This window comes from Scyliorhinus torazame, chromosome 13, assembly GCF_047496885.1.
Source record: "Scyliorhinus torazame isolate Kashiwa2021f chromosome 13, sScyTor2.1, whole genome shotgun sequence".
Taxonomy (NCBI): Eukaryota; Metazoa; Chordata; class Chondrichthyes; order Carcharhiniformes; family Scyliorhinidae; genus Scyliorhinus; species Scyliorhinus torazame.
In genome coordinates, this window is record NC_092719.1 from 204,669,956 (window position 1) to 204,697,090 (window position 27,135).

Here is a 27,135-nt window from a genome sequence, read left to right on the forward strand (position 1 = left end):
ACCGGAAGTCTGCAGAAGGATTTGGATAGGTTAGGTGAATGGGCTAGGGCCTGGCAGATGGAATTCAATGTTGCCAAGTGTGAGGCTATCCATTTTGGGAGGAATAACAGCAGAATGGATTATTATTTAAACGGTAAGATGTTAAAACATGCTGCTGTGCAGAGGGACCTGGGTGTGCTGGTGCACGAGTTGCAAAAAGTTGGTGTGCAGGTGCAACAGGTGATTAAGAAGGCTAATCGAGTTTTGTCTTTCATTGCTAGAGGATGGAGTTCAAGACTAGGGAGGTTATGCTGCAATTGTATAAGGTGTTGGTGAGGCCACATCTGGAGTATTGTGTTCAGTTTTGGTCTCCTTACCTGAGAAAGGACATATTGGCACTGGAGGGAGTGCAGAGGAGATTCACTAGGTTGATCCAGAGTTGAGGGGATTAGATTATGACGAGAGGTTGAGTAGACTGGGACTGTACTCATTGGAGTTTAGAAGGATGCGGGGGGATCTTATTGAAATATATAACATGATGAAGGGAATAGATAGGATAGATGCGGGCAGGTTGTTTCCACTGGTCGGGGAAAGCAGAACTAGGGGGCATAGCCTCAAAATAAGGGGAAGTAGATTAGGACCGAGTTTAGGAGGAACTTCTTCACCCAAAGGGTTGTGAATCTCTGGAATTCCTTGCCAGTGAAGCAGTTGAGGCTCCTTCTTTAAACGTTTTAAAGAAAAAGATAGATACCTTTCTAAAGAATAAAAGGATTCAGGAATATGGTGTACGGGCCGGAGAGTGGAGCTGAGTCCACAAAGATCAGCCATGATCTCATTGAATGGCGAAGCAGGCTCGAGGGGCCAGGTGGCCTACTCCTGCTCCTAGTTCTTATGTAAGTCACTACTGAGAGCAGTTATTAGTTTTAAATCCCCAAAGGATCGATTTACATTCTTTAGATTACAGAGAGAGACTCTGATACACCTTCTGGCTGTGACTGCAGCTATCCAGCTTGGTGAGCAGCACGGTAGCCTGGTGGTTAGCACAATTGCTTCACAGCTCCAGGGTCCCAGGTTCGATTCCCGGCTTGGGTCACTGTCTGTGCGGAGTCTGCACGTTCTCCCCGTGTCTGCGTGGGTTTCCTCCGGATGCTCCGGTTTCCTCCCACAGTCCAAAGGTGTGCAGGTTAGATGGATTGGCCATGATAAATTGCCCTTCGTGTCCAAAATTGCCCTTAGTGTTGGGTGGGGTTACTGGGTTATGGGGATAGGGTGGAGGTGTGGGTTTGGGCGGGGTGCTCTTTCTAAGAGCCGGTGCAGACCCGATGGGCCGAATGGCCTCCTGCACTGTAAATTCTATGATCTAAAACAAAACTAAAACACCCCCCGCAGCAAACAGCCTAAAACGAAACTAAAAAGCTGACAGCCCAGCTTCACCCACTCTCTGACATTACTGCCGTAATAAACACCCATTTCGTAAAGGTATTCTCACTACAGATATTTATATACACACCCATTTCTTAAAGATACATTTCTTAAACGCCCATTTATAAACACCCATTTCTTAAAGGTACTCTCACATGACAGAGTGGCTGTGACCGTGATCCCCAGGGAGAGGGGCTGTGGTTGCGATCCCCTGGGGGAGGGGCTGACTGTGCTCCGTGTCAGGTGCAGCTCTTCACCAGCGCTCAGTCGATGGGTTCGTTCTTGAAGCCACCAGTATCGACTTCAATACTTAAATTCCATTATTAGCTGAAATGATTCCCTGCTCTGATTGGCAGCTCCCTTGCCCCAGAATAAATTATAATATTTTTCTTCATTGCTACAAAATGAACCAATAGTCACAGTCAGAACATGTTGGACCTACTTGGCAGGTCAAGGCTCATCTGTGGAGAAAGGAACAATCAATATTATCATGGAAGATATGGGAGATTTAACAAGGTTTAAGCAAACACGGAATAAATATAAGAGAAGACCTGTGATCAGGTGGAAAGTAGGAAAGATTCAGTGGCAATTGGGGGCGTAATGGAACAAGCAAAGAGACCAATGTGGGTGCGGAGAGCACATGTCCCATCGAGCATACTCCATCAGTATGATTATAGCTGATGTTGGGCCTCAACTCCACTTTCCACCCTCTCCCGACAACCCTTCATTCCCTGTCAGCCCAAAACCCTGTCTATCCCAGCCTTCAGTGCATCGAACAATGGAGCATGCTCTGGGGTAACGAATTGCAAACGGTTCACAGCCCTTTGAGAGAAGTAATTTTTCATCATCTCACTCCGAAATGAGGGTCCCTTTACCCTGAGACTCTGTCCCCGTGTTTTGGATTCTCTGACCAGCGGAAATAACCTCTCAGCATCCACCCAAGAGATCGCATCCCATGATTCAAAACTCCAGAGAATGTAGAATATCAGATAGAGAGAGTGTTGCCATGGTCTGGGAATGTGGCCAGGGATGCAGGATACCCTGTTGGGTGTGTACTATTGAGGAAATGTTCACACCAAGAACCCAGACCACACTTTCTCCATTCCGGTCACTTCACATGGCCTGAATCTGCAGGATTTTGCTTTGGGGACAAATGGGTTGTGCTGCTAGAACAAGTGAACCACCTGCTCCTCAATCCAGGCACTTGGAAAAGAGCCTGCTCAAAAATTTCCTTGTGGCCGATCTTTGGAACCTACTTCTTGCCCTTCTGAACGAGTGTACAAGCTCCCCTAAAACATTCATATTAATGTTCTTGCAAGAACAGGATCTCAGTTTGAAATCCTGCATTGTGTACTGGCAGATGACTAATTGGAAAAATAGCCCAGTGTGCAAGATCGTGTAGTTGCTCGGACATCTGTTTCCAGATACTGGGACATGACGCGGTCAATCAATCTCGCGAGAGGCCTCTTGCAAGATTTACCTGGCTCGCCACACCTGGGGGGGGGGGGGGGGGGGGGGCTGGGCTGTGAGCAGGGTGGTACCCTGACACCCCTGATGCCACCTGGGCACTCTAGCACTGGGTCTGGGGAAGACCTGCTGGTATTAGGTGGGGTGTGCCCCCTTGCAAGTGATTTGGGGGGAATCCGGGAGTTGTGTTGGCAGGCCTCAAGATCTGGGCGCCGTTTAAAAATGGCGCAAGGACCTCCTCTTGCAATGACGAGCGGAGTTCCTCAATGCAGGAAATGGGACTAAGTGCTGCCTCGGCGGGGCATTCCGAGGCCCTGAAATGAAACCAAGGCCCATTAGATAGCAGGGTCTTTCTCGACGCTACGATTGCCTGTTACCACCGGGCTAAATGCACTCGACACAGGACCCGTGTTTCATTTCCGTTAAATCGCGCCCACTATGTTTAAGCATAAGTATGCCGCAGACTTGATGGGCTGAATGGCTTACTGTGCTGCACTGTTTTGTAATAAGCATGCAAACGGATTTGATATAAAAGCATTGCATTATTGCATCGTACCGCAGGGGCCATTGCTTCAGATTAACCCAACTCTGTGACCTGCCGTCCGAACAAATCTTTCTGCTGTCAACACTGACGCTTTCTCTCTTTGTCAAACTGACAGGGTCGGACCACAGTCGCTGCCGTATAACGGATACAAGTTAATGTATTTGATGTAGCAGGAGGAGAGAATGCCGATTCGTGCCTACTGTACAATTTGTTCTGATTACTTTGATAATTTCAAGGATGTGGCAGCCATCCACTGTGGGCACACGTTTCACAATGAGTGGTAAGTGCTGAAAAAAGAAGTAACTAATTTCAAATGAGATAAACAGCGGCTCTAAAATGGCAAAGCCCTGCAATTACTACTCCTCGAAATGAGTAGAATGATTGCAGGGTGCGGATATAATGTTACAATCTCCATTATTTAGCTTGACAAGTTGAATTCTAGATAAGACTGGAGCTATCTCTATTATTAAAAGGCGTGTTTATGTGATGTAGGAGATTTAAACTTCTGGTGAACAATCTGATTGTGGAACCAAAGTCTATTGATTTCTTTTGTTTTTAACTAATCACAGCCCACCAGTAGATCAGCCACTCTGTCACTGATTCCAGAGACGAGCACAGCTTGACACCAGGGCTTTGCAGTAACCCTCCATGAGCAACACCAGTGGTACTAATTGCGCTTAAATAATATGTTGATTTTGTGGGATGATTCGGGTGGGAGGAGCGGGGGGGGGGGATGTGTGGAACATAGCACCAACCTGAAAACCTTACGAATACCTCATCTCGTCTCTCAACTGTCTGTTCGGTCGTTGGGGACTTCACGACTGCGACCATTTTGAATGTGCGCCAATCACGAGGGCCATAAGCCCTTCAATTGGAGCAGCGTAGGTGGTTTTCTTTGGAGCAGCGAAGACTGAGGGTGGACCTGATTGAGGTCTATAAGATTATGGGGGGTATTGGCAGGGTGACTAGGAAGCAGCTGTTCCCCTTAGTTGAGCAGTTAATAACGAGGGGGCACAGGCTCCAGGTGAGGGGCAGGAGGGATTTGAGGAAAAATGTTTTCACCCAGAGGGTGTTGGGAATCTGGAATGCGCTGCCTGGGAGGGTTGTAGAGGCAGGAAACCTCACGAGCTTTAATAATTACGTGGATGAGCACTTTAAATGTCATAACATTCAAGGTGAGGTGATTGCCGGAAAGTGGGACTAGTGTCGACTCGCGTAGTTTTGTCAGTCCAGACTTGATGGGCCGAATGGCTTGTCCTGTACTGTATGATTCTATGGCCATTTAGGCTAAATGGCCTATTTCTGTTCCGCTACGTTAATTCCACTCCTTGTAAAGTCTTTGTTTGCACTTGGTCGCAGAGCATTGTGAATCTGTTTCATAGATGGCCAATGGGTTCTTAAATGTTTTAACATTACATGATTTTTTTTTTTTTAAATTTAGAGTACCCAATTCATTTTTTCCAATTAAGGGACAATTTAGCGTGGCCAATCCACCTAGCCTGTACATCTTTGGGTTGTGGGGGTGAAACCCACACAGACACGGGGAGAATGTGCAAACTCCACACGGACAGTGACCCAGAGTCGGGATCAAATCTGGGACCTCGGCGCCGTGCAGCAGAAGTGCTAGCCACTGTGCCACCATGCTCCCCACATTAATAATTATTTTGGGAGCAATGGTCCTATGTTCCCACGTGATGCAGTGTATTGGGCCACAGTGCACAGTACAAAGGAGTTGGATTTGATTCTCTGCAGTCTGCGACATTTCTCAGCAGAGTCCCTGGGGGAAGTGAACCAAGACCAATAGCCTTCTCACGTGGGAGAATCTGGACCATTGACCCCAATTGCTGTTGAGTACATATTACTGGTTGAACAGCAATAGCAGAGTCCAAGAGCAAGTTCCCTCTCGAACGCAGTTGCTGCATAGCCCACTGAGAGCAGATGAAAGAGAAAATTAGATGGTGCATACCATGAACAGATGCTTTTATCGATGCTGTTTAGCATTTTAAAGACTTGGACTGGATCGGAGTTGGTATTTATCAATTATGAAAAGGTCAGATTAAAAATATCTCACATTTTAATTAACCATAAGATCTGCATTATCCAACATTCAAGATTAACCATATCCTTGTGCACCATCTATCTCTAAAACTCCCTTATTGCAAACATGTCCAATCTGACTGATAGCAGTTTGCGAATTAAAAAAGGTGATTTTGCAATTGCTTGGATTGACTGAGTGAATTGTAATTGCAGAAAAGTGACTGAATTGAAATTGTAACAATGCTTTTGAGGCGAGGCGGTGGGGAGCTTTGCTTCAATAGGCAAGTTTCAAGGTTTCTGCATCAGTTATGTCATCTTTTAAATCTCTGCCACAATGGTAAGGTACCTTTTAAATCTTTTCTTGTGCAGAACAATACTTAATGGAGATGGGAACAAGCATTCTGCGCAAATACAATACTCTTTTAAACTGCAGGGTGCACTCTCAAACCATTTAATTGTTTCCCAAGTCCCTGCAAGCATTGGAATTATTTAATTCTGGGAGAGAGTGGATCAATACTACTTAAAATCATGTTTATTTGCAGCTAATTGTCTACTGATTTTATTTTGTCTCTTACAGTCTCGCTCAGTGGCTTCACAGTGCCCCATCGAGGACCTGTCCTCAATGTAGAATAAAGGTATTAAAATTGTATTAACAAACCCTTTCAAAATGCACTTTCCGTTGTTTCTTTGTTGTAAGAGCATGTCATGATTTCCAAATATGAATATTAGAATAGAGGTGCAAGTCTTTGGGCTCCAGGGCTGGGTGGAGTAATGAAAATCAGCTCCGTTTGCTTTGATGGAAAGTACTACATGCATTTGTTGGGAAAGAGATAAGGACAGGTTTGCCTCAACGGTGAATCCCCTAATCTCTGATCTAGTAATCTTTGAGAACGCACCAAGGCTCTTTGGCCAGCATCTTCCAAACCCACAACTGCTGCCATCTCGAAGAACAAGGGGAGCAGATGCCTGGGAACGCCACCACCTGGAAGTTCCCTTCCAAGTCACTCACCACCCTGACTTGGGAATGTAGCAGTCGTTTCTTCACTGTCGCCGGGTCAAAATCCTGGAACTCCCTCTCCCTATGACAGCACCATGGGTGTATCTACACCACTGCAGCTGGTTCAAGAAGACAGCTTCCCACCACCCCCTCGAGGGCAGTTAGAGGTGGGTAATAAATGCCGGCCGCCTGCATTCCGTAAATGAAATTTTTAAAAACTGACAGTGCTCACGGGCTGCTGACACTCTGAAGAGAAAAGGAAATGAAAGACAAATGCTAAATATTGCGGGTGCTGGAAATCGGAAATGAAAACTGAAAATCCTGGAGACACTCAGCTGGTATCTGTGGAATGAGAAAAGAGCATTCACGCTCAGTCTGAAGGCCTTTTGTTCAGGAAACGAAACTATCCGGGCAATGGAGATGGGGATAATGTCCTCACTTGACCTCTCGCTTCTGGCCATGTCCTGTTCTACAGGAGGTTTGGAAACTGGTTGTCTCCCTGCCTTAGTCATGACATGGCATCAAGAAAATAGAGGCAAAATTACAAATGGTGGATGCTTTACAAAGTACAGATGAGAATAACATCATAAAAAATTCTCTTTTAAACATATGCAGTATACAGTGTTATTTATCATCGCCACATTACTTTTTAGTTCTTTGCAAATGTAAAAATATTTTGAAACCAGAATAAACTTGTGGTTCACATATAATGTACTGTATAGTTTTTGTACCATTGCATTTGAATCTTAGTATTTCTAAATGGCTTATTTAATGAGCAATGATACTTGGGGAATTCAAAATTGCAGTGAAGACCAATTAAAAATGCTTTGGTGCATTGGGTTACAACCCCCCTCCTTGCTTCCGGACGGGAATTCAAGGCCAGACCAGACTGATAAGAGTGGAAATATTTTCTTTACTTATTTAATGGAATGAGTGTCGTTGGCAAGGCCAGTGTTTATTTCATATCCTTAATTGTCCTTGAGAAGGTGGTGATGAACCACTGTCTTGAACTGCTGGAGCCCATCTGGTATGGATATATCCACAGGGTTGTTCAGATGTAATTCCTGCTTTTTGGCCCAGTGCCAGTGAAGGAATGGCGATATAGTTCCCAGTCAGGATGAAGTGGAGTGGAACTTGCATCTTCTGCCCTGTTGCTTATCGGTGGTAGAAGTTGTTGGTTCGGAAAGTGCTGTTGAAGGAAAGTTGGTGAGTTACTACAGTGTATCTTGTAAATGATACACGCTGTTGCCACTGTGCATCGGTGGTGGGAGGGAGTAAATGTTGAAGGTGGTGGCAAGGCGACAGGTAGCCAGGAGGTGAGTTACATGCTGTAGAACTCCCAAACTCTGATCTGCTCTCGAAGGCACAGTATTGATGTAACTAGTTTAGGGCAGCACGGTAGCATTGTAGTTCGCACAATTGATTCACAGCTCCAGGGTCCCAGGTTCGATTCCTGGCTTGGGTCACTGTCTGTGCGGAGTCTGCACATTCTCCTTGTGTGTGCGTGGGTTTCCTCCGGTTGCTCCGGTTTCCTCCCACAGTCCAAAGATGTCCAGGTTAGGTGGATTGGCCATGCTAAATTGCCCTTAGTGTCCAAAATTGCCCTTCGTGTTGGGTGGGGTTACTGGGTTATGGGGATAGGGTGGAAATGTGGACCTTGGGTAGGGTGCTCTTTCCAAGAGCCGGTGCAGACTCGATGGGCCGAATGGCCTCCTTCTGCACTGTAAATTCTATGATTCTAGTCCAGTTAAGTTTGTGGTCAATGGTGACCCCCAGGTGTTGGTGGGGATTCAGTGATGACAATGCTGTTGAATGTCATGGGAAGCTGGTTAGATTCTCTCTTGTTGGATGTCGTTATTGCCTGGCATTTGTGTGAATGTTGTTTTGTTTCTGGTGATTGTAAGACTTTCCCCTATAGGGAAAGTAGAAGAAAGTCACATTGCAACTCTCGCAGCTTGACAGCATTGTTGCTCTGATGTGGGATTTGATTTTCAGAGATTGGGCTAACAAGCGCTGCTGAGTCTGAGCATATGGAACTTTATTCTGCCATACCCAACTCTGTTTCTTCGTGCTGACATTTCTGAAGCATTGAATTTCCTACATTGGATGATCTTGATCAAACTTTTGCGAATGGATTAGCTCAGGATTATAACCTATTTATCATACAGATGGATGCTTGAAATATTGACAATTTTAGGAATATCTTATCTATGTTAGTGCATTAAAAACCTTGCATCTGTCTGGACACTCTCAACCTTTTCCGTAATAGATTTCTGTCCATGTTTATAATGGAAACTTTGTGCAATTTCTCATGTTGTAATTACACTCCCACTAGTGGAAGAACATCACCCATTTTAGGTTCATATTTTCTCAACTTAAGTTGCTATTTGACACCAGGGAGATTGGAATTTAGAATAAAATTTAGTCATTTACTTAATAGATCTTCAGCAGAAAAGGTATTTGAAAAATAGTGGGCACAATAGCAGGCATGGGTGCCTGAAAATCAATTTTACATTCTTCTGATGAGTTCATTTTCCTCACTTCTGTATCGTAGCAGGGACACCTTTTCCACGACCCACAGGGTATTCATCTCCCTATGCTGCCTGTTCATGGTTCAGCATTTATTTTTAAATGAAAACTCACTGCAGTGAAATGAGATGTGCTCGTTTTCTAATAGGTCAAACTGCAGTGAAATGAGATGTGCTTGTTTTCTAATAGGTCAGTGCAAAACACATCATCAACAAGCTGTTCTTCGACATCGGTGAGAGCGAGCAAGTGTTGGATGCAGAAACCCTCCAGGTAAGATTGCGATTTTCTGAAAAACCTGAAACTTTGCACTTGCAGTTCTGGTAATTTGGTCAATCTGTATTTTGGAATGACTATTCTAGAGTTTTTACGGGGGTATTTTGATGAGAAATAATCCTGCAAATAGATATTTCACTGGCTAAAAACGGTCACTTTTACTTTGTGTAAGTGCATTCTAAAAAATAATGGAATAGGATGGGCACTGTGTTGTGACAGGATTGATGCAGTGGCTAAGACGAAGTAAAGACTTGGAGACTGAGAGAAACCTGCGAGTATTACAAAAAATTGCTTTGTTCTTCAAATCAATTCACTCTGGGCAAGATTAACGGCCGCGTTGCGCCAGGCTAGGATCCATGCGGGCCGAATAGATCGCGGGAGAGGCCCGAATCGGGAATTGCGGCGGACGATTTGCGATCTAACCGGACCGCTCACGTTGGCGGGATACGGATCCTGTCTAGACATGTCCAAAGCTAATTGAGACCAATTAAGGGCGATCTCCATCTCATTAGTGAGATTGAAGCCCGATCTGACGGCCTCCCGTGACCTAACCGGCTCCCCAGTGAGAGGTCACGTAGGTGCTGAGTAGTACTGCTCCACACAAACCAGGTGTCACGGCATCGGGGCGTGGGGGGGTTCTCCCAGGCCATTGGAGACCCCTGGGTGGTCAGGGACAGATCTGGTGGCACCCTGGATCTCCCTCTGGCACCTTGGCACTACCATCCTGGCACTCAGGATGGCAGGGCATTGCCACGGTGGCAGTGCCATTGTTCCCAGATGCCAAGGTGGCACTGCCAAGGGCCAGAGCCTGGCAGGTCATGCCCATGAAAGGAGGGATGAGGGGGCTGTGACAGATGGGGCAGGGGGGGAGGGGGGGGGTGAAGGGTGGGAATGAAGGGGCTTCTGGAAAAGTGGGGGTGTGGGGTGAAGGGTGGGGACCCTGAGCAGGGGGGAGCCAAAAGGGGGTGTGGGAAGGCCTGAAAAGGGGGGCACTCTGTGACCCAATAGGGTATCTCACTGGAGGGGAGGGGGGGGTGTAATACCCATGTGTGAGGGGGGTGACGTTGCCCGTGTGGGGCTCACTTGGAGATCGAGGCACCCTTTCAAAATGGTGTCCTGATCTCTGAGGACCCAGCCTGGCCAGCGAGTTCAGCTCCCCACTGATGAAAATAATTCTCAAATTGACTGTGGTTAGATAACAGTGAGGAACTCAGCGACAGAGCTGTGGGGCAGGCATGCTCCCACCTGAAATGACAATTCAAAACCTTTCCGCTAAATCACACCCTGTAGCTCAGTCCTGAGTGGAATTTTCCAGACATGTCCAAAGACATTGAGAATAATGATCTTATCAAAGGCGTGAGCAGTGATCCTCGGGAACGCATCAAGAAGTTTATAATTGTTTTTCTGATTCCCAGAACAAGACTACCTGTACTCATTGTAGTTTCAGTTAGTTTAATTTAATTTATCTTGCCAGTGACATATTATGTTAGTGGTCATTTGGTGCACTTTCAACATCAGCGATTTGTGTTTTTTACTTTAATGGGATGTGGGAGTCGTTGGCAAGGCCAGCATTTGTTGCCTTTGTCAACTTCATTGCAGTGTTAACGATAAAGATTATTATGTATTTGAATTCAACAGGCATGTTAATGGTTTTATTTAAATTTACCAAATTCCAATGATCAACTTCGAATTGGACGTAAATTTGAATTCAAATTACTTGTACTCTCTGGTAGTATACTATCAACACTTTTTAATACAATGAGTTTGTTTTATATTTTCACAATTGATTTTCTTTAGATATAAATTTAGAGGATCCAATTATTTTTTTCCAATGAAGGGGCAATTTGCGTGGCCTATCCACCTACCCTGCATATCTTTGGGTTGTGGGGGTGAGACCCACGCAGACACGGGGAGAATGTGCAAACTTCACACGGACAGTGACCCGGGGCCGGGATCGAACCCGGGTCCTCGGCGCTGTGAGGCAGCAGTGCTAACCACTCCGCCACTGTGCCGCCTCTCAATTAATATTTAAAAGGGGTTTACAATTCTTATTTCTGTTCCGTGCTCTGTAAATTTCACACTGAAATTGTGAATTATGTGAATTTTCAGAATGAATTGGACAGAGCAAAGTCTCAGCTGTTACAGAAAGGTAAGAAATTACTTCATGTTGCAGCTCAGAATCAACACCGGAATAAACTCCATATAAAGCAGGAATGTAAATTAGAATGGCCTTTAGTCCGGTTTATGCATTGATGGTAGAATGTGCTGTCCATGACACATTTGTTTTTATTCAAATGTTTGAAAAGATACAGGGTAGGAATTTCTGTTCTCTTCCCCCCCCCCCCCCCCCCCCCCCGCCCCCATGGCGTGTTTTGCAGAAGTGGTCCGCCACTGGCCGGAGAGAGACACTGGACGAAACCAACGTCAATGGCACTCCTGACTTGTGCCTTGTAGATGGTGGGCAGGCTTTAGGAGTCGGGGTGAGTTGTTCGCAGCAGTATTCCAAACCTCTGACCTTGTAGCCACAGTATTTGCATGGCTGGTCGAGTGCAGTTTCTGATCCATTCTAACCCCCAGGGCATTGATAGATGATACATGGGACAGGTTAATTTGCTCTTTACGTGAGTGATGCTGGTTGAGGAAGGAATGCTTTTTAGGACACTGCAAAAATTTCCTGTTGCTCTTTATATAGTCCCTTTATGTCCATTTAAAATGACTGATGGGACCTAATCAAAAAGGTCCAGCAATTTGAGTCCTAAATATTGCTTTGAAGTATCGGTTTCAGCATGGGGCTTGAACCCACAACTTCTTGCTGGGGATGCCAGAGTGCTAACCGCTGAATGAAACTGGCACTCTGTTCATGATCGAACTCATCGAATGCACAAGGAAGATGGTGGTGTTTGTCTGTCCTTAACCCTGGTTGCTTGGTTTCAGAAAAAGAGAAGAAGGACCGCCAGTCAATCATTGATCAACTGAGAGACACCCTGGACCAACGCAACACAAAAATAGAGTCTATGGCGAAGGAGCTGAGTGAGACAGAAATGCTGTGCTCCACCCTCAAGGTGATTCATACATGCATGTCTTCAGCTTTCCAATTGGACTGGAAGCCACCTGCGTGCATTTATTCACTGGTGCAATATGCTGTCTTTACGATGCCCTTGGGTTTTATTCACAGAAGCAGTTGCGGTACCTGGAACAGCAACAGGATGACTCCAAATCCGCAAAGGAGGAGGCACGAAGACTGCGACAGAAACTGAAGACATTAGAAAAGTATGGTGAAGCCAGAATTCGTATATGATTAATGACCATGTGCTTTTCTTTAATTATATAGAATGTGCAGCACAGAATTGGACCATTTGTCCCAACAGGCCTATGCTGATGGTTATGCTTCACACAACCTAACCCTCTTCATCAAACCCCGTCAGCATAACCTTCTATTCCGTTCTTCCTCGTATGTTAATCTAGTTTCCCCTTTAATTGTTCTTCCGACGTTTTAAAATATTTCAGTAATGGTAGGACATGTTGAGAAAGAGATTAATAAAGGATACAGTATCCTGGGCTTTATGAATAGGGCCACAGAGCACAGGAGCAAGGAGGTTATGTTGAATTAGTATTCGTCACTACTTTGGCCTCCGCTTGAGTGCTGCATCCAGCTCTGGATGTCATACTTCAGTATGGCTGTGAAGACATTAAAGAGGGTACAGAAAAGATACAGGGATTGTTCCAGTGATGAGCTTCAGTTATGAAGGTAGATGAGAGACGTTAAGTCTGTTTTCTGAATGGAAAAGAAGGTTGAGCGATTTGATGGAGGTATTCAAAATCGTGAGGGATGTGATTTGATCAGATTGGATTGGGAAGAACATTCTCACACATGAAAGAATTGAGAACCAGATTTAAAGTAATTAGTAAAAGAAGCGAAAAGCGATACAAGGAGAAATCCTTTCTGGCGAATGGTTAGGGTCTGGAATGCACTGTCTGAGTGTGGTGGAGGCCCATTGAACCAAAGCAATCAACATGGGAATTAGACTTGTGTGCAGGGTTACAGGGAGAAGGCGGGGAATGGCACTCGGTGAGTTGCTCATTCAGAGAGCTGGTGCAGACAGGATGGGCCGAATGGCCTTCTGCACTGTAGCAACTCTGTGATTATTGATGCAGGTTGCTCATCGTTCACAATCCAACTGAGATCCTCGGTCACAAATTGAGTAGATACCGAGAGAAACCCCAAACAATGAAGAGAAGAAAAAAAAAATCATTGATCGTTTTTGTAATTAAAGAAACACTGCAGCTGTGCATGAGCATGTCCCAGCACACGGCAGCAAAACTCTGAACAACAACTTGCACCTTTAATGTTGTTAAACATCCCAATGTGCCTCGTGGGAGCGGCATCAGGCAAAACGTGACACTGAACCACTGAGAGATATTAAAGTAGATGAGAGGTAGATTTTTCTCCACCTCTCGGGAGGGAATTCGAGAGCTGTGGGGCTTGGCAGCTGAAAGCACAGCGATCATGGTGAAGCAATTTAAATTTGGGACTGCTCAAGAAGCCAGAGTTGGAGGAGCGCAGAAACCGCAAGAGGCTTGTAGGGCAGAAGGAGATTACAGAGGCGGGGGGGAGCTGAGGTCATGAAGGGATTTGAAAGCAGGGATGAGAATTTAAGGATCTAGGCGTTGCTTGACCGGGAGTCAATCTCGGCCAGAGAGCACAAGGCTGATGGGTGAACAGGACTGGGTGTGAGTTAGGAGACGGGCAGCAGAGTTTTGAATGATGAATTTACTGAGCAGGCAATCATTCCTAAATGATATGATTACTTGGCAGAAATTACGGAAATGACATGGACTACAGAATAAACTAGAATGAAGTGAAGCTTGAATTTCTCATTCTAGTTCAGTTCCCCTCTCCCGAGCAGTGCTATATGTATGCTGGCCACTCTGCCATTTTGTGAGCAGGCTACGCATTCAGTTCAAACCCTGATGATTTGGCCATTCGACCCACAATCCCTGTCCAAAATAGGGGACCGTCGTTTGACAGAAGAAATAGATCAGTCGGGTCAGTTGTATGTAACCCTGTGAAGTGTGGATACATTTTGGATCCTTTTCTCATTCCATAATTGCCACTTTGCAAACTTACGCAGAGAAACACTGGGGAAAATTTCGTGGGGAACTAATTTATAAGGCAAAACTGCAATTTAACTTATTACCGTACCATTTTTAATACATTGCAAAGATTACACCACACTGTTCTCAGCTATTCTGAAGTCACCTAGTGTAGCATTCTCCAGGCTTTTGAACGTATTCATTTCGAGAACATCCCCACAAAATGAACTTTGTCCAGATATAAAATCCTGGAACCAGCTGCAAAAACGTCGTGAGCCTACTGTGATTTGAACGCGCAACCATCTGATCTGGAGTCAGGCGCGCTCCCGTTGCGCCACAAGCCCAGCTGTTCTAGTGCAGGATTCTCAAGGGGTGGAAAGATGTCAACGTTGCAAGACCTCGTAAGTCGCCATCTTGCAAATTAAGAATACAGTACAGGGCAGCATGGTGGCGCAGTGGGTTAGCCCTGCTGCCTCACGGCGCCGAGGTCCCAGGTTCGATCCCGACCCCGGGCCACTGTCCATGTGGAGTTTGCACATTCTCCCTGTGTCGGCGTGGGACGCACCCCCCACAACCCAAAGATGTGCAGGGTAGATGGATTGGCCACGCTAAATTGCCCCTTAATTGGAAAAAATGAATTGGGTACTCTAAATTTTTTTTAAAACACAATACAGGAAGTCTCGGACGCATTGTGTGCCTTTATGCTAAAACGAGGAAGTGCCACAGATAGACAATTTGAGGAGGGAAGTAGTAAGTATTCTTACTTTTTGAGCCCTAGGCTGTCTAGTTATCTGGCCACATTGCTTATGGATAGATGTCTTGTTCCCAGTTAAAACAAATGTTTTAATTATTTCTCCTATTCTCACCAATTTTCTCTTCTCCCCATCTATCCCAAGGCTTTAACCCCTTGCTCGTGTCCATTCTGTCCGCTGGCACCTGGCACTGCATGTGTGATCCTTGAGGGTGGGTTCTGGCATCTTGCTTGCTCTTCCCATCTGATGCATGAATGGTGTATTTGCTTCTTGCAGCAAGGATTATTTGACTAAAACCAGGAGCACATACAACCACATATTTAACATCTAGGCACGCTGACAGCATTTGTTGCTCTGAATAGCATTGAAGCTCAGCTAACACAGTTTAGACCAGGGTTCATACTTGGGAATTTACTGATTTAAATGAAGCAATTACTCATCTGATAAATTCAGGAGAGCTGCATGTCCTCCACATCTATCTGCTGTAGATACTTCTGCAAAAACTTAAGATCTTAACCCATCCAGCATTTTGTTCTTGTTTCCAGTGTTCAGGGGCTGCTTCAAAGCCAGAGGCCCGAAGTCGAGGAAATGATCCGGGACATGGGAATAGGGCAGTCGGCAGTCGACCAGCTGTCCATTTACTGTGTATCCTTGAAAAAGTAAGCACCACTGTTTTGGCTTTGCAGAATCCAAATAGTTTAACCCAGCAGTCGATAGAACCCCCAACAATGCAGAAGGAGGCCATTTGGCCCATTGAGTCTCTGAAAGAGCACTTTTCCTCGGCGCACCTTCCCGCCCTACCCCTGTAACCCTGCGAGTTGATCATGGCTAACCCACCTAACCTGCACATCTTTGGACTGTGGGAGGAAACTGGAGCACCCGGCGGAAACCCACATAGACACGGGGAGAAGGTGCAAACTCCACACAGACGGTCACCCAAGGCCGGAATCAAACCCGGGTTCCTGGCGCTGTGAGGTAGTAATGTTAACCACTGTGCCACTATACAGCCCCTAGTCCAATGGGAGGATATCGCTCTGCAAAATCTGACGCATTCTAGGTTTGAGCAAACTCGATGCAATTCCTAGCCAAGGTGAATCCATGATACTCTTCATTCTGCACTGATGGCAGCCCACATGGATAGTTGCTGGAGGAAATCTCATCATGGTTCAGTGGATTATTGTGTTCATCTGAAGTTAGGGTTAAGACAAATTTGAGACGGTTTCATTGTGTATCTAACCTCTGCTGCAAACTGACTGGGAACACTTGCGGTTGGGTATAAGATATGTGGTTGACTCTTGTATGCGCCTCTGAAATGGCCTAGCAAGCCACTCCGTTGTATCAAACCGCTGCAAAGTCCCCTAATAACCCACGGGTTTACGTACATCACGTGGACTGCAGCGGTTCAAGAAGACCGCTTACCGCCACCACTTTCACAAGGGCAATTAGGGATGGGCAACATATGCTGGCCTAGCCAGCGAAGCCCCCATCCCTTAAAAATAAAAATGCAAAACAGGTTCAATTTGAAGGAATGGGTAACTAGGGGCACAGGCTAAACTTGCCCCTAACAGCAAAAGAAAATGAAAAACATGGAAGAGAGGAAACCCAAACCAAACCATCAGTCAGATGATGCAAAAAAAAAAATCTCTTGATTGATGTTATTGAATGTGTCCATCTCACCGCTTGCAGAGCAGGATCTGTCCCCTAGTTAAGAAAATCTAGCGGTTTGGGTTAGAAAGGGTTGCAACTTAAAGCAGCGGAAAATTATTTTGTGAATTTGAGCGTATGTTTCTCCCGATTAAAGATGACTTAAATGTTTGCCACAATGGGTTACGTGGACCATTATACATTCAGCCATTTTAAACTCGGCTGTCAAGTAGCGATGTTTAGCAATTACAAAAGCAGTGTGAAGGCACTCCCCTTGTGAGTCATTGAACCACGCGTTCATTGCGTGTCACTCCCCAAGTACAGTTTCAATGTGCAATAATTTAAAATATATGTGCATATTTACCCGTCAAAAATTGAATTGATCAAATAGCTCAAATGCTTTTTGGATACATTTCATCACATTTCTCGGAACGATTTCTCCCCAAATAAGGTTTGCATCAAAAATTATTGGAAAAGTATCCACTATGGCCTTTCTATCTTAACCAGGTGTTGCAATTTAGAAAAACACAGTTATCATAGAATCATAGAAGCTTACAGCATGGAAACCGGCCCTTCGGCCCAACCAGTCCATGCCGCCCAGTTTTTACCATTAAGCTAGTCCCAGTTGCCCGCACTTGGCCCATAACCCTCTATACCCATCTTACCCATGTAACTATCTAAATGCTTTTTAAAAGACACAATTGTACCCGCCTCTACTACTACCTCTGGCAGCCCATTCCAGGCACTCACTACCCTCTGAGTGAAGAAATTGCCCCTCTGGGCCCTTCTGAATCTCTCCCCTCTCACCTTAAACCTATGCCCTCTAGTTTTAGACTCCCCTACCTTTGGGAAAAGATGTTGACTATCTACCTTATCTATGCCCCTCATTATTTTATAGACCTCTATAAGATCACTCCTAAGCCTCCTACGCTCCAGGGAAAAAAGTCCCAGTCTATCCAGCCTCTCCTTATAACTCAAACCATCAAGTCCCGGCAACATCCTAGTAAATCTTTTCTGCACTCTTTCTAGTTTAATAATATCCTAATAACATTGCTATCAATACAATAAAGACTATCAGTTTATATTTGAAGCTAAGCAATCTAAAGCATAAATTAACATGTGCAATGTTTTCTGTAATTTGGGAAGCAGAAGAGCATGAAATATATGAAAAGAATGATGGGTACATTCTTGCATGTTTTATCAGGTTGAATACGAACTCCACTAAAATAAAAGGAGATTTGTTCAGGAAATGCTTTCAATACAGCAACAGATGTAATTACTGGAGAATCAATATTCCTTACACAGACTGTGGAATTAACTCAGAATTAGATTACCTGTCTCAATTAAAGTGCCAGAGAATCATTCACAATGCATACTAGGCATTAAATGTCTCTCATTCGACTTGAAAACTGCAAAACACCTGCAGAATTATTGATGATTCCGGCTTCAATTTGAGCAAAGAATTTATTTAATATAAATTTAACATACCCAATTCTTTTTTTTTCCAATTAAGGGGCAATTTTAGCGTGGCCAGTCCACCTACCCTGCACATCCTTGGGTTGTGGGGGTGAGTCCCACGCAGACACGGGGAGAATGTGCAAACTCCACACGGACAGTGACCCGGGCCGGGATCGAACCCGGGTCCTCGTGCCTTGAGGGAACAGTGCTAACCACTGTGCCGCCGTGTGCCCATTGAGCAAAGAATAAATGGCGCCTGTGTTCTTTACTAATTCTCTTTCATCTGTTTAACTCTCTTTCGGTATTCTTTATAATGTTTAGATTTTGAGGAAAATTGAAACTCTGCTAATGAATTTTGAGCTGAAATAACTTTGGACGCTGCTTAACAGCAGCTTGTATTTATATAGCGTATTTAACGCAATGAAACATGCCAAAGTGCTTCACAGGAGTTTTTTAAAAACAAAATGCAACCCAAGCTCCATAAGGAGATATTAGGTCGGATGACCAAATGTTTGGTTAAAGGGATGGGTTTTAAGGAGCATATTAAAAAGGAAAGCAGGGCTGGAAGGTGCAATGAGGGATTTCCGGAGCTTAGCGCCCAGACAGCTGAAAGGGTGACTGTCGATGGCGGAGTGATTGAGGTTGCTCAGGAGGTCAGAATCAGAGGAGCACTATGGGGCTAGAGGAAATCTGGAGGGGAGGAGACCATGGAGGAATTTGAAAACCAGGATAAGAATTTTAAAGTCAAGATGCTGTTTGACCAGAAGCCGGTGTAGGTCAGCAAGCACAGGATAAATAGGAAAACGGGACTCGGTCTGAGTTAAGTCATGGGCAGTGAGTTTGGGATAACCTTGGGTTTGCACAAGATAAAATATGGGCGACCAGCCAGGTGTGCATTGGAATAGTCAAGTCCAGAGGTAATGAAGAATTGAACGAGACGGGTGTTGTTCCACAGCTGGAATAGTTGGGCTTAGTGATGATATGAATATGTGGACGGCAGCTCATTCTGGGGTCACATACGACACCGATGTTTGTTTATTCTCAGACTGTTCCCAGGGAGAGGGATGGCGGCGTCACTAGCTAGGTACCAGCGTTTGAGGGAGAGACCCAAAACAATGCCTTCTCGATATTTAATTGGAGAAAACAGTGCAGTTAAATGATTTGCACTTATGGCTTACACCATTGAAGTTTGAGAACAACTTGCGACTCTGCTGTCTCAAAGTTGCCCATGGTTCTGCCTGCTTTGATTGTAATTTTTATTTTTTCAGATGAATAAGTACCAGATTTCATTGAGAATAAAAGTTGAAAATGTAAACGGACTGCTCAAAGATTGAGCACCATTGTTCTTGAACTTTCATTGATGCTAATTCCTGTTAGTGGCTAGTTGTACATTCTCAGCCATCTCTGGTGTCCGTGTCCATTTTTAAAAATTCGGGTCTTTTTTAAAGCCCAATGTTTCCAGGGGTTTTCTTCATCATCATAACAATCAGGAGCACTAGCCCATGTTAATTTTTTCTCTCTACTCTCAAGCTGAGATGAAGTGAGGCCAACTGTATCACCATTACTGCTGCTATGGCTTAGAGCGGTATTTTTCAAACTTTTTTTGCCTGGGACCCACTTTTTCAACCGGCCGACCTTCGGGACCCATGCCACGTTCGCTTACCTTTAATGCGGGTGGGGAACCTGCGTCGTCCTCACGATCTCACTTGAATCCGGTTCAAAGGAGGAGAGGGCCATGCGCACATCAGGTGCAGAATTCAGCCAGATCCTTTGTGCCGTCTTCATTTTTATGAAAACACAAAATCCAACCTCTCACATGTAAGTCACCATGAACCGCAGTCGCAACAAAATGCTTGTTTTACTCAGCACTGGATACTCCTGGGAGATGCTACTCCAGAGGCCCTGGAGCTCAGTACAGAGCTAACACTAGCACTGCACTGTTCTGCCCTGGACTCTCCTGAGCAACTCTCTCCAGTAGTTTCTGTTGTGAGATCCTGTCCAATAGGTACGCTGCCTATTTGAGTCTGGCCTCTTATTTTTCAGAAAATGATCCATCTTCACAGTCCTCTTGCTAGCAGCTGGAAAATGGAAGCAACTCTGCTCCATGTTTTGTCACCAAAAGCACGTGCCTGGAGGGCACTTGACGTTGGGTATCATGTGACCTCTCTGCTTCTGCTTGGTGGACTCCACACAGCCTCATTTATTTTCATTTAAAGGGCAGCAGCGGCAGCCATTCCTAATGTCAAAGCCGGTAGCGGCCTTTGGGCACTTCACCCACGATCGGGACCACTGGGAGAATGGCGCAACCAAACGCTGCGCAACCCACCCGACACCTACCTGCGGGTCATGACCTGCACTTTGAAAAACCCTGGCTTAGAGAAAGGCTGCTCCGTATCATAGAATCCCTACAGTGCAGAAGGAGGCCATTTGGCCCATCGAGTCTGCACCCGCCCTTGGAAAGAGCACTCTACTTAAGTCTATACCTCCACCCTATCCCCGTAACCCAATAACCCCACCTAACCTCTTTGGGCGTTAAGGGGCAATTTATCATGGCCAATTCGCCTAACCTGCACATCTTTGGACTGTGAGGGGAAACCGGTGCACCCGGAGGAAACCCACGCACACACGGGGAGGACATGCAGACTCCGCACAGACAGTGACCCGAGGCCGGAATTGAACCCGGGTCCCTGAAGCTGTGAGACAGCAGTGCCAACCACCGTGCCGCCCATTGTATGGGCCGCAGCTCGAGCCTGGTCTGTACATATTGGGTTGCATGGAATATATGACACAGAAACAGGCCGTTAGACCTAACAAGTCCATGCTGGTGCTTAGGCTCCACTCAAAGCCTCTTAGCCTTTTGCCCTAACTAAATCCATCATCAGAACCCCCTATTCCCTTCTCCCTCACATGCTTGTCTAGCTTCCTCTTAAATGCATCCATTCCATTCACTTCAACCACTCCCTGTGGTAGCAGGTTCCATATCCTGACTCTTTGGTAAAGAAGTTTCTTCTGAATTCCCTATCGGTCGTCTTGGTGATTATTTTATGTTGATGGCTTCTAGTTATTCTGTTTCCCACGAGGGGAAGCATTTTCTCTATCCATTCTTGCAAAACTTCTTTTTTCATTTTAAAGATCTTCATTGGGTCACCCCCTCAGCCTCCTTTTTTCAGGACATTGCTAACCTTTGGCGCAGCATTTAGTGATTTATATATGTGCACACTAAAATCCCTTTGTTCTTCTACCTCGCCTCGACGCTCCAAGTAAAATGTGGCCTCCTTATCCTTCAGATGTATTGTCTCACATTGATCTGCTGAAATTCATAAGTCAATTATTTGCCCATTCTGCAACCAACAAGCAAGTGGACAAACTACCCTTTACTGTCTAGAGATCAGCTAGCAATCCATACTGCCTCAGCACCAAACTAAATATTGTGTTTTCCAAACAACTTACTGGTTGAAGATGCATGTTTTTTTATTAAATTATCTACCTACCTTGGTGCAGTCCTGTGTTGGAATGCATTCTGCTGCTGCATCTGACTGAACTGCTGAGAAATCTGTTGCGTTTTCTGCTATACAATGTAAACTTGATTAATCAGGCCCCTGAACAACTTTTGAGGTCCAGGTGGCAATCTGCAATGCCTCACCTTGTCGCTGTTGAACCTACCCACAGGGAATATGAAAACCTGAAGGCGACATTTCGATCAACCATTGATATGTCTGAGAAACTCCGGAGGGAACATTTTCTTACCACCTGCAAGGTTAGTATTGCAACATTTAATTAACTATTTTAAGCTTCTATTACACTGGCTCTTTGACAACCTGGATTTGTTGGGTTTTCTGAACATGTGAAGACCTCATTGTAGGTTTAAAAATATATAATTGCAAGCATTCCATTTTTAAAAAAAAATGTTTTAACAAACATCTGACCATAGATTCGGCCCATTTTATTTGTGTCAGTTCTTTTAAAATGTTATCCAATTACTTCCACATCCCAGCTCTTTCCCCACAGCCCTTCAAATTTTACTGTTGCAAATATACACCGCTTTCACTTTGACAGTTGCTGCTGAATGTGATTTTGCCACCCTTCCAGCTAGTTACATAGAATTGCATAGGACCTCCAGCACAAAAGCAGGACCTCCAGCACAAAAGCAGGCCATTCAGCCCAACCTATCCCTACCGTAATAAAATAGAAAGTTGCTAAAAATGCTCAGCAGGACTAACAGCATCTGTGGAGAATGAAACCAAGTCAATATTTTGAGTCGAATAAGACTTCTTCAGAACGCATACCACGCCATATTTTGTGCTGCAATCAAGCCCCCTCCCTCATGGACTTATCGATATTACCCTCTATTGCCTTCAGCCTCATCTAGCTTTCCCAGCAATGCGTCTAAGCTGTTCACCTCAGCTACATTTTGTGCGAGCAAGTTCCACATTCCTATGCTCATGGGATTAGATGAAGATGGGAGGCGGCTTGTGTGGAGCACGAACACGGCATCGACCAATTGGGCCAAATAGCATGATTACATGCTGCAAATTCTGCAGAAACGATCCACTTAATGAAGGGAAATGCAGCTGTTTTAAACTTCTCAAGGGCTGCCAATAGTGGGAGAACAAGCTGATGCCATCAGATGTACTTTCAGAATATGAAGTATCGCAATTATAATGGGTTAAGTGTGGGTCACTGAGCCTGGAGCACTGAGTGCTATAATCTTGCAGATGTGTGTGGTGCTCAGAACAAAAGGCACAAATCGGTGTGGGTGGGAGACAGAATAAAATTAATTTGTCAATAAAAATGTTTCTTTTTATTTGATTTGAGATCTTGTTTCCTGCTGGAGTTAATAGCGTGTAACTCAGTAGCCACATTTTAAAAAAGAATTACTGGCGACTAGCAGCAGAGCAGCTTACCCTAACTGGACAATCCTGGAGTAGCTGCTGCTGTGTTTGGTTATGTTGGAAACCAGTCAGATAGACAGAGGCCAAGGCACTTCACGATGGGGAGGAGAGGGTGTTTACTGTCCCATTCACCACTCCCGCCTCCTCTACACCCACCAAACAACCTCAGTCTCCTTCGCTCTGTGCAGCAAATTATAACCAGGCCTACTGTAGTTTTAAGTGATCTATATTTGTATTGTTGAATATTAGAAAAAAGGGGTAGATTTAAGTGAGTTTGATTTACTGTTTCTGTGTAGAAAAGGGTAAAACTCTAGATAGATTCATGTTAATTAAACACAGGTGTTTGCATGTATTTTAAACTGTCTATTGTGCTTAAAAAGTTTATGCCATGTAAAGCAAACAGCTGAAAGAAACACTGAGCCGTTGCTTAGCAACCAGGGGCCACCTTTCATGTTTGAGTTTAGTTACAACGGATCCAAGGCAGTTGGAGCTAGGTAGTGAGAGAGAAGGCAGCTCTCTCCGCTCTGCCAGAAGGCAATGGAATAATGGGCAAGAAAACAAGTCCCAGAAACTAAACTGCTCGTTCTAGAAACCAATGAATGAAAAAGGGAAACCCAGGAAGATTGAAGTAAAAGGAGCAAAATGAAACTAGAACTTGAGCAAGAGCTGATAAATGCTGACCTGATGAAGTTGGCTGGAGGGAAACCCGATATCTGAAGTTTGGTGACCTTAGTAAAGCCTGTGAAGGAATAGTGTTCTGTTGGTGCCTGGGTACCTGAGAGATTATGTGAAAGCTTGAATGCGTGTGGCAGTTCAAGAGAAAGGAATACTGAAAGGAGAATTAGAAATCCTGGAAGTGGATCTGTGTTGGAAACATCGGAGGGAAAGCATTGTTTGAAAGAAGGTGCTGAAGTGCGTCGTGGGGTGGGAAGTGGAGAATCTATCACTTAGTTTCAGAGCGGGGTGTGCCTGGCCCCAATTGGCCTGTTAGTTTACAGGGATTGTATATTTATTGAGAACGTTGCAGCATAAGATTCATTTTGTAACCTGCCTTATCCTTGTGAAGGTGTGCTGTATTAAAGTCATGTGTAATAAATGTTTTTTTTCTGTTGTTAAAAACTAATTAGCAATCCTGTGACTAATTTTCTGGGGAAAAAAAGTAAAAGGTATGGTCTTTTGAGCCAGGATTCCATTCTGGGACCTTCCTGTCCCGGAGTAACATCAGTTGGGATCGGAACACTACTCCTAACCCAACCAATTGCTGAGGACCATCCCCAAGGGTCCCTGGTTGTGGCTTTTGTGCCCAGCAACCAACAAGGCTGTTATATTGGCTGCTGGAGGGCGGAAAATGGAACTAAGAATGATGGCGGCCCTGCTGTTAAGATCAGGATGACCTTTGCATTCCCAGCCTTACCAAAATCTTCCAGCTGCTTCCTGCCTCCCTCCCTCACATAGAGTCATCGAGGTTTGCAGCATGGAAACAGGCCCTTCAGCCCAACCTGTCCATGCCGCCCAGTTTTACCACTAAGCGAGTCCCAATTGCCCGCATTTGGTCAATATCCCTCTATACCCATCTTACCCATTTAATAACTATCTAACTGCTTTTTAAAAGATAAAATTGTTCCCGCCTCTACTACTGCCTCTGGCAGCTCGTTCCAGATGATCACCACCCTCTGTGTGAAAAAACTGCCCCTTTGGACCCTTTTATATCTCTCACCTTAAACCTATGCCCTCTAGTTTTACACTCCCCTACCTTTGGGAAAGGATGTTGACTATCTACCTTATCTATGCCCTTCATTATTTTATAGACCTCTACAAGTTCACCCCTAAGCCTCCTAACGCTCCAGGGAAAAAAGACCCAGTCTTTCCAGCCTCTCCTTATAACTCAAACCATCAAGTCCCGGTAGCATCCTAATAAATCTTTTCTGCACTCTTTCTAGTTTAATAATATCCTTTCTCTAATAGGGTGACCCAAACTATATACAGTATTCCACGTGGTTTTTTTTAAATTTAGAGTGCCCAATTCATTTTTTCCAATTACGGGGCAATATAGCGTGGCCAATCCACCTACCTTCCGGGCAGCACGGTAGCATAGTGGTTACCACAATTGCTTCACAGCTCCAGGGTCCCAGGTTCGATTCCTGGCTTGGGTCACTGTCTGTGCGGAGTCTGCACATTCTCCCCATGTGTGTGTGGGTTTCCTCCGGGTGCTCTGGTTTCCTCCCACAGTCCAAAGATGTGCAGGTTAGGCGGATTAACCATGCTAAATTGCCCATCGTGTCCAAAATGGCCCTTCGTGTTGGGTGAGGTTACTTGGTTATGAGGATAGGGTGGCGGTGTGGGCTTAGGTAGGGTGCTCTTTCCAAGAGCCGGTGCAGGCTCGATGGGCCCAGTGGCCGCCTCCTGCACTAAATTCTATGATTCACATCTTTGGGTTGTGGGAGTGAGACCCACACAGACACGGGGAGAATGTGCAAACTCCACACGGACAGTGACCCAGAGCTGGAATCGAACCTGGGACCTCAGCACCGTGAGGCAGCAGTGCTAACTACTGCGCCACCATGCTGCCTCCAGTATTCCAAGTGTGGCCTTGTTAGTGTCTTGTACAACTTCAATTCCTGTATTCCGTGTTCTGACCAATGAAATCAAGCATGCTGAATGCCGCCTTCACCACACTGTCCACCTGTGACTCCACTTTCAAGGAGCTATGAACCTGTAGTCCTAGATCTCTTTGTTCTAGAACTCTCGCCACCCTCCCTGAAAATAAAGCAGCAGTGTGTCTAAAACTTAGCAGGAAAAATATGTGGGATTCTTATTAAAAGCAAATCTTGTTCAGCCAGAAATTAACTGGTGTGACATTTCAAATGGACTGCCAGCGCAGAGAAGGAGCAGAGCTCAATGACATGTGTTTACACTGCTGCAAGCATTATGCAGGGAAGCTGGGACACGGATGGCATTTTGTGTGCATCTTCCCACACAGCAAACAACTGCTGGCAAGGAGAGCCTTAGGATTTGATAGCTGCTCCAACAAGCTGGTGTCCAAAGCCCAGGTGCCTTGAAGCCTATCGGCAATCAGATCTCGGTCACCCTGGAGGGCTCGGGAAGGACTGTTTTGAATTCTGCCTCTGGATAATTATTAAATCAAGATCAGCAAATGACATATATTCGCGAATGTAAAATTACGTTTTGTAGGCAGCCACTGAGCTTTCATTGTTAACCTGTGTTGTCCAGGAAGGCATTATTGCCATCAACCACCATTCATGTGATGACTTAAAATGCTCTTTGACTTTTTTTCTCCCCTGAATTTATCTAATCATTTATTGTTGTGTTGCTCTGTCCTTGCCGATGTGACATTGCCTTTTTTGGGGGTGAAAGCTTTTGTCATCCCTAATCTGAACCAACTTTTGTGTTTGTTTAGTTGGAAAAGAATGTGTCACAGCTGGAGAAAATAAAAGAGGAGCTGCGTGCATCGCAGGAGGATGTGCGAAATGCGGACAGAGAGATTATGGTATGTTTGTCTTTAATGCAAATTCACCCAGTGAAGTGGAGCCAATTCCTGCTCAACTGCACTTGCAATGTTTTATTTTGCCACATCTTCGTCGAGTCTTTTTTGGGGGGAGTGGAGGTCTGTATTTCTGCAACCCAAGTGTGGAAGTTGCGTTGGGTAAAATGCTGTCAGTTGGATGTGTTTCCGGGTTTCGGCCTATGCGCTCTCTGATGTAATGGGTATTAAAAATGCGCATACTGAGCTAAATTAGCACTCGATGGGTTAAATTCACAAGACAGCTGGGCTGCAGCTGTCGATTAGAACCCAGGTGGGATGTCTGAATCAGCCTGCTGGAGACGATGAAAGATCGTTTGACATTCTCATGACGAGTTCTAGCGAGTGTGAACAGCTAATTGATTTCAGCAAGATTCATTGTCAAATTAGGCTGGTGGATTTCTCCCTCGGGTGGGTGCCACTTTAGTTTACTTAAAGTCCAAAACTGCAGTCAGAATTGCAGGCTGAGAGCAATCTAGATTCATCCAATCAAATTGGGGAGGCAT

At 45.1% G+C, this 27,135-nt stretch overlaps 1 protein-coding gene across 3 annotated transcripts in view; it reads left to right on the top strand.

The window, feature by feature from the left end:
• The first annotated feature begins 3,531 nt into the window (after positions 1–3,531).
• The window catches only part of traip (TRAF-interacting protein), a 41,487-nt gene continuing 17,883 nt past the window's right edge, over positions 3,532–27,135 (top strand). For all 3 annotated transcript variants that reach the window (XM_072472932.1, XM_072472933.1, XM_072472931.1), the window contains exons 1-9: positions 3,532–3,692; positions 6,027–6,084; positions 9,165–9,245; positions 11,358–11,397; positions 12,183–12,310; positions 12,424–12,518; positions 15,640–15,753; positions 21,866–21,953; positions 26,507–26,596. In XM_072472932.1, coding sequence (XP_072329033.1) covers positions 3,595–3,692; positions 6,027–6,084; positions 9,165–9,245; positions 11,358–11,397; positions 12,183–12,310; positions 12,424–12,518; positions 15,640–15,753; positions 21,866–21,953; positions 26,507–26,596 — 792 coding nt within the window. In that variant the 5' untranslated portion in view covers positions 3,532–3,594. The remainder of the gene's footprint in view (positions 3,693–6,026; positions 6,085–9,164; positions 9,246–11,357; positions 11,398–12,182; positions 12,311–12,423; positions 12,519–15,639; positions 15,754–21,865; positions 21,954–26,506; positions 26,597–27,135) is intronic.